This window comes from Megalopta genalis, chromosome 10 (genome assembly GCF_051020955.1).
Source record: "Megalopta genalis isolate 19385.01 chromosome 10, iyMegGena1_principal, whole genome shotgun sequence".
NCBI classification, from domain to species: Eukaryota; Metazoa; Arthropoda; class Insecta; order Hymenoptera; family Halictidae; genus Megalopta; species Megalopta genalis.
The window spans coordinates 14,596,248-14,612,983 of record NC_135022.1 but is presented as its reverse complement, the minus strand read 5'-3'; the positions used below and the strand labels follow the sequence as shown (position 1 = coordinate 14,612,983).

The following is a 16,736-nucleotide window of genomic DNA, read 5'->3' as shown; positions in this document are numbered from 1 at the left end:
TTGCACAATTCTCTGTGTTATTACAGGTGGCGACGATGTGCAACAATTGTGCGACGCTGGAGAAGAGGAGTTTTTGGAAATTATGGCTTTGGTCGGTATGGCAAGCAAACCCCTTCACGTCAGAAGACTTCAAAAAGCTCTGCAAGAATGGCTAACAAATCCTTGTAAAATATCACAGAATATCAAATTTGCCGATTTGGTGCACATAAAATTGCCGATTGTGCGTAACCTGTTTTCAATTTAAAACGAGACACATTGTAATTGTTAAATTTTACAAATAGCTTCATTTTACGTAAAAATAATATTTGCCAGAAGGATTTTCCGCGACACGAAATTTAAGGTCCAAAGTTATGGAAAAAATGATTTTACGATTTTAGTGTCGCCCCTTGTAATTTTGAAAGGTTCTATGCTTCGATTTTGCTGAAATTCCGAAAACAAGTTCTTTTTAGATGAAAACAGCGTTCGATGATCTAACCAAAACCTAACACCATTGCAAAAGTACGAAAACAACACTTAAGGACTTATTTAATACTTTGGAAAATCCTCGTCCGCATAGGGTTAACAATATACGTTTTCTCCTCGTTTGTACTTATAATTACAATTTCATATGCACCAAATTAAATATAACTGTCTGTATCGTATAGTACCCAGACTAGACACAGTAAACTTACTCGTAAAAGTACGTTTCCTATTATGAACACCGACATCATTATTAACATAATAATACATGACCAGCTCGAACTTTCATATCTCGAAATTCGGTGTAAAAATCGGAAAATAACAACAAAGCTACAGCACCAAAGAGAATTGCTTCTCATACAAATGAAAATAAGTGGCAAAATATATTTAACAGGTACCAAAATCTGAAATATTGTAAAATTTTGCTCTCAAAATTTTGCGGTCAATCACTTAGTGCAACGCGGTATAGTTTGAAACAATAAGCTTGACAATTTCAAGCGCTTTTTTTCGAAGCCGTTGTTTTCAAATCTATTGTACAGGACATCTCAGCACTAATTAACTTCTTCAAACGAAGCTTATTTTCTTTGTTATATGTTCCCCTACGGTTTATATCTTCGGTCTGAATTTACTTGTCATTTATAATATTTTTTAAATCAACAGTTCTGTGTACGTACCAAAAGATTTATAAAAGATTGTATCTAGTTTGAAGAATCTTCCTCAATATTTAGATTAAACCTCGGACGAGACAAACATTTCATAAAAATATACATAAAAAAAACAAAAGTGAACCAAGTAAGTTTTTTAACGCTTAGAACTATCAATCCAGTCGAAATGACTGGCTTTTCGGTTTCTCCTGTTGCAACTTCTGATATTATAAAAATGTTTCTAATTTTTACGTGAACTTCTTCATTCAAGCATATATTACAATAAAAATCGTACGAAGTCTGAATAAATCGAATCTTGTCCCTCTGTTATGAAACAACGTATACATTAGTCGCGTTAAGAACTTGGTAGTTCCAGTGTTAATAAAATAATCAATAATTTGTACACCTGTAAAATATTAATTTCCGATCGTAAATAATTACAGCAACTAAATTTGTATTCGATCAAAATCATTCGATTCCGTTTGGAAAATCGGTCGCTCTAGAAAATCAATTCGCGTGCATACCTGACTTTCACAAGTTTTCTGTGTCCCGCCGGGAGGCTACGATCCGTTATCGAAGCATGCTAATTTGTTTCTGTCCCAGCCCTTTTCCAAACACCGGTGGTGCCGACGAATACCACCTGTAAGAATCCGCCGACCATAGGATTCGCCTGCGCAAGCCCCAGGCCACAAGTGCAAAATCTTCAAGGGTTCGCGGCGACATCGCAGACGCAAACTCCAACGCCTTATGTCTCGTCGCACGTGTCCCTTACGCCGTTGCCCTGCAGAAGCACCAGCCCTATAGTGTCGGTGACGAGCGTAACAGCACCGGTCGCATCAACCACCTTCCGGCAGAGCCCTAGCCCCAACGCACCTCTACCCTATACAACCGCTCACAGTCCCGGTATACTACAGGTATGCTACAATTAATAAGTAACAATACAGAAAAAGTCACTCAAAGTCCCAAAAGTTACCTGAGGTCATTTGCTTGCAACTTCTTCCTTAGCGTAAATGCAATCCGTGGCTTTGTTTGCCAGTTATTCACGAAAAACAGCGACCGAGCCAATGAGCGGAACTGGACATTGGACAGTGTTTTTTGTTAAAAACTTATTGCCTGGGGTACTTGAAAAGTTCTCACATTTGACAAGGGATAACACTTTACGAGTAAATCAATGAAATAGTCAATATTAATACAGTTATTCAATAACTAATATATAATAATAATAATAATAATGATAATAATAATAACTAATATATAATAGTAATAATAATAATAACTAATATATAATAGTAATAATAATAATAACTAATATATAATAATAATAATAATAATGATGATGATGATGATGATAATGATAATAACTAATATATAATAATAATGATAATAATAATAACTAATATATAATAATAATAATAATGATAATAATAATAACTAATATATTATAATAATGATAATAATGATAATAATAATAACTAATATATAATAATAGTAATTAATAGAGTTATTCAACTGTCTCAAAAAAAGGAAAATCAGAATTTTACTGTTTAGGCAAAATTCAGACATTGACTTTTGACCAATTTTCCGAGCCAAATACTCCACCCATGCGGGCATTGCGAATGAACACGTGAATTTCGAATTAATTTTGAACATATTGATCACCGCAGGACTCATATAGAGAAACGTTTTTATTAGGTAGGAACTTGCGAATCATCGTGTGGCAGCGGCACGACACCTAGTCCCGGGGGTGGCGGTGGTGCACCTGCGAGCCCACCTCAACCGACTCCGACTCTGCTACAGTCGCAGATACAGAGATTAGCTGAGGCGGCCGAAAGACTTGCCGCTACGATTCGTCCAGTCGATCCGAAACCTCATAACGTCAAGAAGAAGATTTGTAAAAATTTGGAGGTAAACCGTTATACGAGGTGTGATAAAAAGATTCCCGGAATTTGTATTTCTTTCAAGGAATATTTATTTATTCCTGAATATATTTATCTGCCCTCCCTTCAAAGTGGTCCCCGCCGACTATAACACACTTGCGTCGTCTTCGAGATATTTCACACTTTTTGGAATTGCTCTTAGCTCGTTCTCAGCGATTTTGTCTTCGTTGCTTTTATAATCGCAAAGCGATGTCGTTTCATAGTTTTTTTCATCTTGAAAAGTAGACAAAAAGGCGCGGGAAATTAAATATGACGAATGCGATGACTGCGGCGTTACTATTACTTTGTTTTTTATCAAAAGTTTACCAACAAGTGGTAAAGCCGTGGGCCAGTAAATTTTGGGACTTTGTTTTTGGGCCACCGTGTCTATCGGATGAACAATACGATTCTGAACTACGATCAGATAGAGGCTCTGGGTCGCGCCGTCATCGTATTTCAGAATTACAACGTTCACCAAGTAGATGCTCCGCGCCGCTGTGCGGGACTCCCTGCGCATGCGTCCTCACTCCACTCCTTGCGTAGTGACTTTTCGTGACTGCACTGGTCTAGGGGCATCTGGGCTGACTAAGTAACAATATGAGGGCGCCAAAAATTCGTCAACTTTGGACACATATAACTTTTCAACCAATGAGTTCCGCACTTTGAAACTTTCATTTCCTATGGTTTATCATCAATATCTATGAAAATGTACCACAAAGTCGAAAAATTGTGGTTCCCTAAGAAATACTTCAACCGCGCACTTTTACGAAACACTTTTACAATTCGTTTTCGGATTCGTGTTTGAGAAGTGACGCCTTTTCACTAATCGCCCAGTGGTTATCAGAAGACAGAAAAAAAAGTTTTGTTTCGTTGAACAGTGAATTATCGATTGTCCCACAGTTCTTCGCGACTATCGGCCTGTATATACTAGAAAAAGAGAGAATCAGTGGGTTGTTTTAGATGGTAATGGCTATGCCTGACAGCGACCCACGACGAATGGAAGAGATCCGAAAGTACGCGGCAATTTACGGAAGATTCGACTGCAAGAGGAAACCCGAGAAACCACTGACATTGCACGAAGTGTCGGTAAACGAAGCCGCCGCACAGATTTGTAGGTTCGTACCTGCCCTTCTTACTAGAAGGGACGAACTTTTTCCTTTGGCCCGGCGGGTTGTCAGAGATTCTGGGTATCATTATTCAAAAAATCATTAGTAAGTACCTTTACTGGAAGATCAGTTCAATCATTCCCTTTACACGCTTTAAACGTTTGCTAACATGTTCACGCTGACTTCAATCCAATGGTAGAGAAAATTGTTGTCGCGTATGAAAAGAAATTCAAAGCCACCCAGATAGCACAAGGACGTGTTTAAGATGTCCTAAAGACGTCCTATAAATGTACTACAAACGTCCCATAAATATACTACAAACGTTTTATGTTACAAAGCCGAGCGTCTTAAAGACGTTTTCTGGACGTCTAAAAGACGTTCGTAGGCCGTTCTTATATTTATATTTATTCATATAATTATTATTATTATTGTATATACTCTCTATATATTTATTAATTTATATAATTAAAAATAGATAAATCATATGATTGAAAAAGAAAAAAGAAAGTTGCCCCTGACGGGATTGGAATCCAGGTCAGTTACATTCCCCAGTCAAACACTTAACCGGCTGTAAGCCAACCAATTTTGTTGGAAGTATTATGCATACATTCGAATGTAACGTGCACATACTAACTAGTCAATTTTTTTGGTATTGAATTTTTAAGTCTTCACAATGTTTATTTGGATACAGGAATGTTTAATATTGCATAATATGTCTATATGAAATTCAAAAAATGTTGACAAATTCATTTTTTATTATTTTTTTTTAATTAGGATTAATAATGCTTACGACAACATTTAACTGTAGAATTAATATAAAACTGGTAATAATAATATAGAACTGGACGTTGTTTTTTAATATCTGAAATAAGACATTTTAAAGACGTCTATTTTAGGTCCTAAAATGTTCAGACCTAAAATGAACGTAAAATAGATATCTTTAAGACGTCGTGTGGTATCTGGGTACAGTTTCGAATAATTTTGAGGAGTGTTTTCTTTCTTTTGGGTCAGACGTGAATTTCCCTTCTATTTTTAATCTCTTTACAACATTGAAGAAATACACAAAAGATATAAAGATTGCGAAGTGCTCTTTCTCAATTTCTTGTGCGCACAATTTAAAAAGTGTAAAAAGATTCTCCTGCAAAAGCATTACTATTGAATTCAATTAATATAAAATAAAACAATTCCTATATGAAATGAAACCCTCATTTCAACAATGATCTGAATAAATATTTATTTATCTAACTCTCTATATATACTATGTAATACAATTTTCTTAAAATGAAAAAGTAGAAGATAATGCCTAACTATGATTTCAGGTATTAATATACTTTTTTTTTCTCTAATTCAAAAGGAAACATGCTGAACTCAGACACACCAATTTTGTTGATGTAAAAATCTATTTGGCACATATTTATTTAAATCATCCATCGTCCACATTAAAGGGGTGAAAACAGCCTTCAAAATAGATGCGAACGAATACATTCTTTTTAATATGTAATTTTTTATCACAAATCCATTCATGTGAAACAATGATTAAAAAAAATATTTATTTAAAAAATGTATCAAAAACTTCATAATTTTTCTTCTAAATTTTGATTTTAAATATTATTATATTTTCACGAAAACGAGTTTTTTCTTCTTCATTACGCATCTAGGTAACAATAGTTGTGAAATGTGTAGAATTTAATTTTCCCGCGAAGAAAAATATTTGCACTTATATAGTAGATCTAATATAATACAATATCGTAAACAATAACAGCATTCTGTATGTTAAATGTTAAATTTTTAATAGCCAAAGGTAGCAACATAATGTTTTAGATTTTTATTTCATAAATAAATAATCTTTCCAGAATTTATTTACATGGCTGGATTTGAGAAAAAACTACAGATTTTTTAAAAAAAGGTATCGTTCTACTGCCGTTAGCTAACAAGATATTCGAGAAAACTTGTTTCTCATTGTCTACTTTGAAATCTGTTACTAAACAACTATATTCAATAGATTCTGTCAAATACTTTTTCAGATATTTTTATTTCTCAGATAAATTATATAAAAATTGGTGTTTCCAAGTTCTTTATGCGTTTCCTCATCAATTGAATTTTACAAAAATTTGTCTTGCTTGCACATTTTTTCAGTTGGGCAATTTATTGGGCAATTTATTTGTTATATCTGCTTAGATAAAAAGCATTTTGATTGGTTTATCAGTGGTGACACATATGTAGTCGATTATTTCATTTCTCTGTTTTGTAGTTTATCCATCTCAAACAAAAGCATTACGAAAAAAAATATTTGAACGAAAGCATTAAAATATTAAAAATTCTATTAAATAGGTATCTTGGATTCATCTTGAGTGGACAGATCAAGGTCACTTCCAAGTTAGCTGTTAAATTTTTATCGAAAATACATAAATAGCTAGTGTTCCGGAAAGGCCCTGGTGATAGCTTTAAAACTGTATAAAAAATGAGATGTTCCAATTTTTATTATCTAATACTTCTGCCTAAACTATTTTTTCCGAAAATGCTTCATTTCTCAGATAATTTTGTATGATAAATTTTTTCGGCTATTCAGCACACCTGTTAAACATTTTCATTGGTCGCCACTGGTCGTATTAAGGACCTGAAAGCCAGAATAACCCTTCAAAATGTTACAACTCTTCTAAAGAGTTTCAAGACGTTAGAATAATTGATGTTTAATATCCAAAGTGTCTCGGGAGTTTCCGGTTAAATTGCGAGAACATAATCTACCCAAACAGCCGAAACGTCTTAAAGACGTCTATGTTACGTCCATTCTAGGACTGAGCGTCTTACGTCCTAAAATGAACATATTTAAGGCACCTTATTTCAGACGTTACAACGTCTAGATATTTCTATATATTATAGAAATATGAAATAAATATAAATAGAAAAAACGGCCAACAAACGGCCTGCGAACGGCCTACGTATGGCCTACAAACAGGCGGCTTTGTGCTATCTGGGTAGAGGTCAAGAGAAGAAAGAAATGATATATAAAATTTGCGAATAAACGCTCTTTGTTACAGTGATATAAACAAATAACAAGAAGGAACCGCTAAGCCCCTACGAGGCGTTTCTGTAATGATGCAAACCCGCGTAGCGTCACGTCAGGGCTTTGCGTTTCCTTAACCCGAGAAAGATAACCTACGTCGCAGAGGCGCCTGCGAAGACTGTTGATTTTTGTTAATTTTTCATAGAGGTCTAGTGATTTAAGTTTAAAATTACTGAAAATATAAAAAAATATAATATAAATGCATTTTATTTTTACAATAATGCCAAACCTTTAAAATGACTAGATTAACTTAAATAAATATCCATTGTTAGTATAAAATTGACGCCTTAGAAAAGCATGCGCCTCTGAAGCGTATGGTTATCTTTTACGTACGTTGTCACATGGTTATCTTTCTAGGGTTAACATCACTTCGATATGAGAATTTAAACATTATTCGCTTACGTAAAAAAGCGTTCGTTCGTGAACTTCATGTAACATTTGTTTCTTCTTTTGCCCTCTGGATCAATTTGTCTCAATTAGTCCGGAAAATCCCGGGACACGCTGTATATGTATACAACGAAATATAGTGTCGTCGAGAACGTGTTACATGTGACCGCATTAATTTACAGTTTCACACTTTTGTTTGAAATGCTTTAGCCTATCTGTGTCAAGACCGCGCGAAAACGGCGAGGATAACGAAAACGAGCGTGCAAAGCGGCAAAAGCTCGAGCTTGAGGGTGAGAATGAAGACGGGACGCAGGTTAGCGCACCACGACCATAAAAATAAGCTGTATGCAGAAGATTCCAGTTGAAATTAGTTGCAAACGTGATTTGGGATCGTGGATTTCGCCCCGTGCTGAGATTGTATCGTTTCGTGCACCCTATGCGGCCACAGAGAAGGATATTCCGAAGGGCGCGTTCGGCTTCTACGTTTCAGATATACCTTCAATCTGGAATCATTGGCATATTAACGAAACCACTCTACCTACACGCATGAGCGCTAACCACTAACAATGCATCCAGCACATAAAATAACTGCAACACCTAAACTACCGCTCGATTGTCACGCACGTGAACGGCAGCCGAAAAAGGTCAAGTATAGCTCCTGCATAACATGCATGGCTTTCTAACGAATCGCATGCTATTACCATTCGATTTTCAGAGCTAAGTTTAACGAACTGATACAAGATGAATACCGAAAATACTTAGACACCATAAAGATCTGTTACTTTTTTATTATCCATTTAAAAAGCGCATTCTATTATTTTACTTTTCACGAGTTATTTATCACAATTAACAGAAACGCCTAATATATTACGCTAAAAAGTATCGGCTACATTTATCCAAGTATTAAATGAAATAATATTGAATTCTCCTTTTCAAAATATATTCACACTCTAGGAGGAGATGTGGAATGTAATTATCCATACTGTCGATTGTATTATGTGTTCTAAGAAAATTTTAATATTTCCCATCACATTAATTTCATTTAGGATACATATCTCGTATTTCTATGCTTGTCAAAGAATATCGTTTGAAACATTTTGAATTTGTACATATGTATGTATAGTCTACACGCGACAAGAAGGCACCTTTGTGTTTAAGTTCCCCCTCCTACTAGCTGCCCCACTGCCGCAGTTGTCGGCCGCTAGCGATCGCTGTCTCTCTCCATCACCGTTTTCGGCCAATAGCGACCAATAGCTGTGGCAGTGGGGCAGCTAGTAAGAGGAGGAACGTAAACACAAAGGTGCCTTCTTGTCGCGTGATGACTATACTCACGTAACTATTTCTATCAAATCTGAAAATAAAACGTTAGCACAAGTGTTTATCGTTCAGAGCGACAAATGACGTTTAGATTACTTACAATTTGTAAATTAATAATCTCAAAATATTTGCCAATTTTTATTTATCAATTGTTATCACATATTCTCGATCATCAATTATTATTACGTTATTCTTTACTATGAACCACGTACTTGAATTTGTTCGTAATACCTTTAACGAAAATCAATCTTTTATTGAATTTTAATAAACCATATTGTTCATTGGAAGTGGAAATATGAAATTTGCTTCTGTCGACAAAAAAAAAATTTAAACACTGTTGTATAAATATTTTCGTTATTCACTGTATATGTATAGGATTAAACAATCTTGGACTGCTATTTTCTGTAAGTGATCTATTAATCCAAATTTTAAATAATACAAAATTGCTTCTCGTTTTAATAATGAACGAGATTGAACATTTTAGTGTATTTTTCTTATAATCTAGTTATTTACTTTTATTAGTGAACAATTATTTTTAAAATGGGCATAAGATATACATGCTTTAAATGGTGCTGCATGAATGTAACTGTTTTTTAAGTCAAAAATGATTCGCTGAGATAAGACAAATATATTCTTGTAAACTTACAGAAACATTTTTTCTACCTAATATACGAAGTAGAGGAATTAGAAGATATTTGTTACTTTAGTAGATATTAACCTGCTGAAATAACTTTTTATAAAGTTAATATGATTAGCTTTCTTCCACACTTGTTAAGACTCTATGCTTTGTTCCTAGTATCCTGACGAGTTGTGTCTTCTTTCAGTATTTTAGCTTTATTCATTGTTAATTTCTTCTTTTTCATGTCAACAGAGCTACATTGCTGCCGCTTATATTGTCTATAGCAGTTAATTGTTTCAGGAGGAGCTGGATCTTCGCTGTTCTGAAATGGATATTAACAATTCGACACTTACTAGACATAGATCATCAAGGTGATTATCGAAGGATCAATTTTAATCTGTATTACTGATTACAAGATATGATTACAACATGAATGAAAATTCTTAAAATTCAGGTTTACACACAAAATATAATCATTTAACTTGAAAGCTTCTACGAACTACGCAGTAACATAATTTCTTATAGCTGTAAATACAATGCAATGTGAGTCGTCTAAAGGAAGCTGAAATGTTCTTGAAACTGTTAATTGTATCGAAAATTCTTCTATTAAATTATATTGACGAATATGTCAATATAATTAGCATTTTTGTAAGTGGATACATAGGATACAGAACATTTGAAGATCAAATATTTCTTCATTTTTTTCATGACGTCAATGGATTTAGTTCTTCATTTTTATTCGTAAGAGTTTATTCATTATTCGAAGTACAGTAATGGATCCTACTCTTGCACACCTCTAAGCCGAAGCTTGATCCGTTAGCGATGATCAATGTAGAAATTTTCTTTGCTCTGATTGGCTGACGATTCACTACTGAAACAGGATCCATTGCGGATTGGATGCGCAGTAAAATGGTGGGGATGGACGCGCCAGCTTAGGAAGTAAGAAAAGCGTATAGGAGTAGGTCCCATTGCTGCACTATTACTTTGAATAATTGATATTAAAATATCTCTCAAACTAATTGTTTTCTTTAGATGATTTATGCGAAAATGCTAATTAAGTAAGATATTTCAACTTAAAATCTTGTTACCATCTGTTCAGACATTTAGACACGAAACGTTCCGTACTTCATACTTTAAAGAAAAACAATCTAGTGTTTATACTGAGCTCGGAATTAACTGCACATAAATAGAGGCAGAGCATTTTCGGAAACTGCTCTGAAATGTGCTGCAGGAGAGAACTCACAAATGGGATTGGATAATGCCACTCTGCAGCACATTTCGAAAATGTTCTGTCTCTGTCATGTGCAGTTATGCCATCAGTATATACAGACTACATAGCTCTATTATTAGATGAAGACGAAGCAAGTAGAAAAAGAAAACGATGTCTTGCGGTCGATAAAAGTTTAACAAATTTTATTCAAACAGTTGATTACCAATGAATTAATTTATTGATATTATTGCTCACACCTCCGTCAATTAACAACATTTTACCTGAACTAACGTTACATTTACATTTCACTTATGTTCAGCTACGTGTCTGTATCGATTCAATCGCAAAATATTCTTACTGAAAATGTAGGATACTTTTGTCTGAGTTCTGAATCGTTCTTTATCTGAACATTCTGAAATGCGACGCTATGGATAAACAGCCGCATCTAATAATCATTTTTCTGAATCGAAACATTTCGTGTCTAAACGGATAGTATAAGTTGACATTTACATACTCGATACAACTGTAACTTCACTATCAACTATGTTTAAATTGTCAAATTTGAAAGAGTTCCGTAAAAATTCCTTATGTACATATTGATGTTGAGACATTTGCATCGTTTTAGTCCAGTTTGGAGGAAGAAGAATAACAATGGCATATTCAGCGGAAGTATCGAAGAAATAAGCGACTCGGACAGTCAACTTTCCTTCTCCAACGAAGAATCGTCGTCGATACATGTATGAGTAAAGAGTGTATTACGAACAAATTTTTATCAACATTTTCTACGAGCTTTTGAATTTTTAAAAATTACATATCTGACTAATATTTACAGGATACCAACGAAGCTGAAGCAGACAATACTGATAAAGAAAGTGATTTCAATCTCAAGGTATTTTTATTATACAAGGAACTATTGTAAAATTCGTGATCAGAATTTCATATTACAAGTTTGCAAGTCAGGTCGTCCCATAAGTTTAATTATTGCAAATGTAGGATTTAAATTTTAGTTGATCAAATGTGATCTAAAGACAAGATCCAAAAGAACACGATTAAAAAGCAAAAAACATTTCATTTTTATACATTCAAAAATTATGGTTCTATCGTCTGATACAAGCAGTTGGATCGTTTTCATGAAGGATGTTTTGATCTACATGTACAGGGTGGCCCATTTGAACTAATGCGCTTAATTATCTCCTAAATTATAGTTCGTTTAAAAAAATGTGTCAAATGAAATTTACCCTGTTTCGAGCGGTACATTCTATAATGCTCGCAAATTTTTGCTGGGTGTACGTGCTTCCGAGATTTCAAGGTGTCCCGACTTTTTTTAATAAAACTGTATGTACGTATATGTTTTTTATGTAAACGGATTCTACCTTTTAAGATGACTTTATTGATCTATAACATTTTGGTCTTTGAAGATCGTTCAAAATCATTTAATGCTATTTAAATCTTCGTTAAACCTTCCAAAAGTTCCATGTTCCTTCAATATTTCATCGTTTCATATGTAAACATAACGCGAACTAGTACCAAGAAAGATAAACTTTAAACAGCATTAAATAACCTTGAACGACCTTCAAAGACCAAAGTATTTAGATCAATGAATTGACCTTAAAATGCACTATCTGTTTATGTAACAAAATATTATTATGTCCCCCTCGAAACAGGGTAAGGTTATTTGAAACATTTGTTGAAACGACCTATAGTATTATTGAGTGCGTTACTTCAAATGGTGTACCCTATACATATAAGGTAGACAAAGGCAAATCTTGAAATTCTGTATTATCTTGAAAACAACTAATATAAAGTGAAAATACTCTAGTGAATTATCATCCACGTCGAGCACTGTAACATGTTTCAGTGAGAATAAATTTTATAATATCGAATTCATAAAAAGAAGCATTGACATATAATATTCTTATGAAAACCTCAAAAATCGTGTCCGTTATGAGATTACAGATTGAAAGAATAATTATTAAATATTAACCTAAATAAAGGAGTAATAAACGACAAACTTATGAGATGACCTACTGTATGTATACATTGCATTATGTCATAACTACTATACACATTGCATTTAGTCAATTCTAGTAAATGTAGTGGGTAATAAAAAAAAATCGTAATAGGTCGTTAGTTAATAATAATCAAACGTACATAATACATTGATTTAGAAGTCTCCTATGCTACAATACAATTTATTATGACTCTGTCCAATATTAATTTGATAAAAATTTATTTCTCTGGGCACCTACTAATAATTCTGATTACGCTTGCAATGAATTTAGGTAATAGCTTCGCGCGGAGACAATATAATTGCAGTGGCAAATCCTGCCCTGATGGAATGTAGTCATCCTATAAAGGAAGAACCAACGGACGAGAAACCTGCACTGTGATATTATTTGAAAAAATTATATTCTTTCATTGAGATGATTTCAAAGATTACATTTCAGCTCGTGCATTAAAATTAATAGTATTATTATCTGTATTTGATTGTTGCCACGTTATTTAATATAATATGTACTTACATCAATTTGTTTTATCAGTTGTTTCTTTTTTGTCACTAAATTAACAGGGTTATGTTAACGCAAAAATTGGCCGATGCACAATTCTATTGAATTCTTAATACGAATTATATAAATTACAAAATCTTTTTTAGACATTGTATATAAAAACCATACCTAAATTAAAGAAAGAAACATAAGTGGACTGAAATATATATATATAACATGTTGTATAACGTTAACATTGTAAATATCCATTGAACCTTTCTTATTCTGTGTATCGCATTTTTTAAGAAATTCACACATTATTGTATAATTAGAATAAAACTAATACATAATGAGAAAAAAGATCAAAATGTGTACTGCATTCCTATATTTATACCTAATTATCAAAACATATTAAGTGGTTATTAAAAAAAACTGTAACTGGATTTTCCAACGAAAGATGAAATTAACACACATAATAAAACATGTACTGCTTGATTATGATAAACTTGAAGATAACATCATATTATCTAACATCGAAGTACATACGCAACTTTTATATAATTGCTTTAATATTACAACTACTTTTGTGTTGTTAAACAACAATATGGGACCCAGAACTCTCAGGCGCCTGACCGTTCTTAGAATTTTCAATCGAGGCTATTTCAGTTTCCAATCCATTGGTGTCTAGTGTGTCCAATGGTGTCAGGGATTGCCAATGGAGTGGCAGTGGATCCTGTCTCAACAGTGAATCGTCAGCCAATCAGAGCAAAGAAAATTTCTATCCTAACCTCCGTTAACAGATCAAACTACGGCCTGAAGATGTGCAGGAATAGGACCCATTACTGTACTACATTTAATTGTAGTATGAGAACGAATCGCTTGACGTTGATCTTTGTATAGGTTATGTTTATTTACATCATGAAAGTACACACGTGCTGAACGTTATTATAGCTTAAGTGACCGTGTTTTATCAAGAAATATGGCTTTAAAAATGAAAAAGACAAGCTTGGCTGATAAAATAAACTCTTTAGTTAGTACAGCACCAACAAACTTTGATTCTGATGATGATGCCGAAGATACAAGAGCCAAAGTAGTTGATCGTGACGATGAAAGTGACGATTCCGTTAGCAATTTTCAGGTTTCAGAAATAAGAAAACAAAATGTTGATCTTCTGGATCAATTAGATGAAAGGTAAGCACTACATTTTTCGATTATAGTTTTATATTGTCGCTTTCAAGATAAGACAATAAAAATCATGTCTCTATTTATACTCTGTATATACTCTATATACACCTCTTGTCTGAATTGACACCTTTCTTTTTAATCAGAATTTTAATATTAAAAATACTGAATAGTAATCTTACTTAAATTTTGTAGAATTTTTTTATCGAGGTAATTACACAAGTTGAACAACTGAAACGGGATATGTCATTTTGTCTCATTCGTTATACATTTGATGTTGAATAAAATAATGGGATAGATTATTTCAGGCAAAACAGAATCAGTCCAGAGGACTTGTATCACTTTATTTAATCATAATAGAAACATGGTATTTTTGTCAATCGCACTGTAAACTATCTAGTATAAGTATGCAAACTAATAATTATTAATTAGTGTTATGACATTATTAAAGTAAATTTGACTTCACATGAGTATAATTATTATAAATTCAATAGATAAATTATGGGAAAATTTGTATCATTAAACATATATGTGTATATATATATATATATATATATACATATACATTTATTTACAACTAAACTACAATAGAAATATGAGATATGAAAACTCTAAATGCACTTTCTGTTCAAAGCAATAAGTTATGTTGAAATTTTTATATTTATGCTCAAATTTTTGGTAAATGTAACTTACATTGTTTTGTCTTATTAGATTAAGTAATAACATACTTTGCAATTTCATAGGTATAAGGGTAAAAAAATTTCAAGAAAGGATGTATATTCTGATGATAATAACTCAATAAATATAACAGATTACGATGAAGAGGAATCAAAAGAAGAAGAAATAGAAGAAGATGAAACTAATAGTTTGGAAGATGATGAAGAAAAAAGTTACAATGATGAAAGCTCTGATGATGAAAACTATGATTCGAATGAAAATAATGATAGTACTGAAGATGAAATTAATGATGATGAAAGTGCAGAATCTAACATGGAAGAAAAAGATGATGAAAATGTTAATGTTAAGAAGAAAACAAATTTTCAAACAATTTCTCATACAAATCTTAGAGCAGATATTGAAAAAGGCAATTGCGTTAGAAATCAATTAAAATTATGGGAAAGTTTATTAGAAGTTAGAATCAAATTACAAAAGTGTCTAGTTACAAGTAATCAAATGCCTCAACATGATATTTATACAAACTTCAAGGAAAATATAGAATATATGAAAAAAGTTAATGAAAGTAGAGATGGATTAAAAATACTTTTAAATAATATGTTGCAATTACAAACTGTTCTTACAAAACAATACCCAGAAACGGTAAATTTGTCCTCACAAAATAGGAAAAGAAAAGCAGAAGAAAATATAGACAGTGAAATGATAAATTCTGATGATGCGATGGATGAAGAAATTCTTTCAGATACTGGAGATGAAAATGATATGGATGACAAATTGGTTTCAGATGAAGATAAAGAACATAATACTAAAAATATGTTCAATGAGAAATTAAAACTTAATAAGTATGAAAAGATAATAAATGAAAGCCATAAATCTTACATAGATTATAGAAATTCTGTTATACAAAAATGGAATGAAAAAACGAAATTAGTTAGCGGCAAGTTGAACAAGGACACAAATCAAACTACTTTGAAGCAAATTGAGTTTGCATTGAGCGATAAAAACAAATTACAGAAAAAAACGCAATTAAAACGATCAGAATATAAAATTGTTGGAAAAGTAGATTCAGTTGAAGATGATGAGGGTAGAAGAGTTCAAGAATATGATCCTGAAATTTATGATGATGATGATTTTTATCATCAGCTATTAAGAGATTTAATTGAACACAAATCAGCAGATGTCACAGATCCTATTCAACTCAGTAAACAATGGATACAATTACAAAATATGAGAAGCAAAATGAAGAGAAAAATAGATACTAGAGCAACCAAGGGCAGAAGAATAAGGTACAATGTACATAATAAATTAGTCAATTTTATGGCTCCTATCACTATAAATGATACATGGTCAGACCAAGCAAAAGATGAATTGTATAATTCTCTGTTCGGTAAAATTAAATCAACAGATAAGTATATCGTTCATTGAAGTAATAATTTACTAATAATTAGTAAAATTATTTAATTTTGTACATTCTAATAAAGGCTATTTTACAAAATGTATGCAAATTTAATAAAAGCAAAATGCCAATATTCTGTACAGTAGAAATAAATGATAGCTTATGTATGTATGAGAAATTGTTTATATTTTTTTATATGCCCTAATTTATTATTCCATCATTTCTTTTATATTTTTCTATTTTTCTATTACGAATCTTCTGTGGAACAGTGAGAA

At 32.6% G+C, this 16,736-nt stretch overlaps 2 protein-coding genes and 1 long non-coding RNA gene across 6 annotated transcripts in view; 2 read left to right on the top strand and 1 right to left on the bottom strand.

Annotated features, from left to right (window-relative positions):
• Positions 1-13,249, top strand: part of nab (NGFI-A-binding protein homolog) — a 45,073-nt gene extending 31,824 nt beyond the window's left edge. Inside the window, exons 3-11 of one of the 4 annotated variants that reach the window (XM_033469800.2) lie at positions 27-164; positions 1,707-2,017; positions 2,796-3,008; positions 3,980-4,134; positions 7,787-7,889; positions 9,813-9,883; positions 11,348-11,459; positions 11,555-11,611; positions 13,005-13,249. In XM_033469800.2, coding sequence (XP_033325691.1) covers positions 27-164; positions 1,707-2,017; positions 2,796-3,008; positions 3,980-4,134; positions 7,787-7,889; positions 9,813-9,883; positions 11,348-11,459; positions 11,555-11,611; positions 13,005-13,112 — 1,268 coding nt within the window. In that variant the 3' untranslated portion in view covers positions 13,113-13,249. Of the gene's footprint in view, positions 1-26; positions 165-1,706; positions 2,018-2,795; positions 3,009-3,979; positions 4,231-7,786; positions 7,890-9,812; positions 9,884-11,347; positions 11,460-11,554; positions 11,612-13,004 lie in introns of those variants that run through there. The other 3 variants (XM_033469799.2, XM_076524697.1, XM_033469801.2) reach the window with 3 other exon arrangements.
• Positions 9,502-13,384, bottom strand: LOC117220118 (uncharacterized). The gene is made up of 2 exons (XR_004490188.2): positions 13,245-13,384; positions 9,502-9,834 (listed from the first exon to the last, which is right to left on the bottom strand). It is a non-coding gene; the product is annotated as an uncharacterized LOC117220118 (long non-coding RNA).
• A 675-nt stretch (positions 13,385-14,059) lies between these two features.
• On the top strand, positions 14,060-16,639 carry Aatf (Apoptosis antagonizing transcription factor). Its single transcript, XM_033469711.2, has 2 exons — positions 14,060-14,399; positions 15,134-16,639. The coding sequence occupies exons 1-2, from the start codon at positions 14,188-14,190 to the stop codon at positions 16,488-16,490; spliced, it is 1,569 nt and encodes a 522-aa protein (XP_033325602.2). The 5' UTR covers positions 14,060-14,187; the 3' UTR covers positions 16,491-16,639.
• Positions 16,640-16,736: the final 97 nt, after the last annotated feature.